This window comes from Triticum dicoccoides, chromosome 1A, assembly GCF_002162155.2.
Source record: "Triticum dicoccoides isolate Atlit2015 ecotype Zavitan chromosome 1A, WEW_v2.0, whole genome shotgun sequence".
Classification (NCBI taxonomy): Eukaryota; Viridiplantae; Streptophyta; class Magnoliopsida; order Poales; family Poaceae; genus Triticum; species Triticum dicoccoides.
In genome coordinates, this window is record NC_041380.1 from 19,953,576 (window position 1) to 19,956,072 (window position 2,497).

The 2,497-nt window shown below is 48.2% G+C and overlaps 1 protein-coding gene across 1 annotated transcript; it reads right to left on the reverse strand.

Moving 5' to 3' along the window:
* Window positions 1–447: 447 nt before the first annotated feature.
* LOC119350185 (RNA polymerase sigma factor sigA-like) lies at window positions 448–2,063 on the reverse strand. Its single transcript, XM_037618138.1, has 3 exons — window positions 1,786–2,063; window positions 1,595–1,729; window positions 448–1,437 (listed from the first exon to the last, which is right to left on the reverse strand). Exons 1-3 carry the CDS (start codon window positions 2,061–2,063, stop codon window positions 1,251–1,253), a joined length of 600 nt encoding a protein of 199 aa, XP_037474035.1. The 3' UTR covers window positions 448–1,250.
* Between the last annotated feature and the right edge of the window lie 434 nt (window positions 2,064–2,497).

Genomic DNA, 2,497 nt, shown 5'->3' on the forward strand with positions numbered 1-2,497 from the left:
AGAACTATACAGTGAAATTGAGAACTTTAAGTCAAATCAAGGAGGTGAACGGACGACCACCAATAGGAAATTAGACCATACCTACATTTTCTCACAGCCATACACATTCTCAGAGTTGTGACGCTGGGTTGCACTCTTCAATGATCTGCAAGAAAACATCCTGAACTGAATTCCAACTTAATGGACCAGCTTTTGCCTTTTCCTCTGCTCCCTTTACCTCTCCCAATGTAAAGAAAGAAAGAACGTGAAAAAAACACTACCTCATAAGATTCCTTACAATGTGTTCATCCACCCAAATGTGTTATTTTTTAGAAACGCGTACATCTGAAGCAAAGAGGACTACTGTTTTTACATAGCTCCTTAAAAAATTGCCTGAAACGTTTTTGAGCTCCATCCTTAATCCAATTAACTGAACTGAAGTGACCTGGCAATTTATTCAAGTAAAGCAGAGAGTTGGCACATTGAGTAACTGAGAATGAACTGGATTGAATTACCAAGCTAACAAACTAATAAAGTAGATTGTACTTGATGTCTCTAATCTTGATACAACAAAGAGGAAAATCTTATCTTTATTCATTGAGTGTGGGACTTGAGAAGTTTTCTCCATAATAAGGCATTTAGCCATGCTTAATCATGCTACTCTACTTACCTTGCATCAAATCATGCCATGTACAAAAATCTGACAGAGACCACAATGAGAAAATGGTGTGAATATTGAATGACAAATCTGGTAACAACCCGAGGAGATGGAGTACCATAGATGAAATAAAAGCCTCTACAGAGAATCAATTATAAAAGGCTTCAGCAGTTCACGAGTTAGTTTGCAGATCCACATCCGATTCGTTATTACACGTCTCACAAATTCACATGTTTAGGAGATACCACAGTTTCAGTCACACAAATGTAACTTACGGAGGGCAGCACGGATCTGATAAACACAAATGTGCAGGTGCCCACTAAAAAACTGACCGATTTCTTGGATCTGACAGGACAAACACATAACTTACGGAGGGATGAGAGTGGAATGGACAAAGTGGACCGAGGTAGTAGGCACCCGCACCGCCGAGAACGAGTAGCACGCCACCAACAGAAATCATCCACGTTGCAAAGCCAGGCATACTCATGGTTGTTCTGCCCCTGGTAGCCACCATGGGAAGCTTGGAAGGAAAGGCATCATGTGTGGAGGGAAAATGAAAGGGAATCAATCCCAACAGTCACAAAGGGAAAATGAAGTAACTTACAGTATAGAACTAACTTTGACATAAGCTGAGGAATTTGGGAGGGGCAATGGATATGATCAAACGGATCTTGCTCATCGTTAGCACCTCCCTCGCGAGGAACGACTCGCACATTATTGACCGCAGCTCCGGCGTCGATATCCGAAGTGACTGCGCCATCTGCTTGTACGACGGCTCATTCCCCAGTTTTTCTTTCAGCCTGAATCAATGTTTCAGACTCAGAGGTTAGGCAAAAGTGTCAACTTGATAGCACAACGCAACGCAAGGCAGCAGTGACAAACTTGATTTCAGATTCGGAGAACAAGCATATATGGTGGTTGATGGATCACTGAATGTGGGGAAGAGCATTCCCATACTTTGATCTTTGCTGTTGCAGCCATATCCCGTCCTTGATCTTCTTAGAGAGGTGGACAACCTGCTTGTGCGTGAGGAACTCCTTGCTGACGGTGCCGCCGAGGTAGATGCGGTTTCTGCTCTGTAGCAGCTCGGGGCTGATGCTCAGGTGCACGGCGCCACTGCCTTTCTTGGACGGTTGGACCTCCCGCACCTCCGACCGCTCATCCGCCACTGCCTCGCCGAGACGCCGGAGCGCGCCCCAACGACGGAGCTGCTCCTGTCCTTGCCGTCACCGTCCTCGGCCGAACCAGTGGCCCCCACATGGTGGCCATCGCCGCCGCCGCCGCCGTCGTCGTCCTGGAAGGGGAGCTGGCACTGCTTCTCGAGCATGGACCTCTGCAGCAGGATAATGGCATCGAGGGAGAACTCGTCGGCGGACAACAGCGGAGGAGGCTGCGGCGCGAGCGCGCTCTGCGTGAGGGCTCGCATGACCTGCGCGGCGCCATGTGGGGAGAGCTTGAGCCTGTGCGCGGCGACGGTGAGGAATTTGGGAGGGGCTCTGGAAGTCTCGATTTCTTTCGTGGGAGGAGGCTCTGGAAGTCTCCATTTCTTTCCCGGGAGGAGCCTGCTATGTTTCGGATGTCTTCTTCAAAATTCCATCAGATGTGCTGGGTGTTTATGCAAAAGTGCAAGGTAAGTCGCTCGGGGACAACCAGCATCGATCTCAGCCTTACGTTTAGATCGGACGGCACAGATGGCAGTATGGCAGACGCACCATCACCACCGACTAACATTTTTATAGAAGTAGAGACAACAAGATTCTTTTTTGGAAAAGATGGGCCGAGCCCAGCTAACGCGGCTGCGGGCGACGATTTGCAGAAACAGTAATAATCGGTGCCTACAGCACCAAATAGGATCTGCCC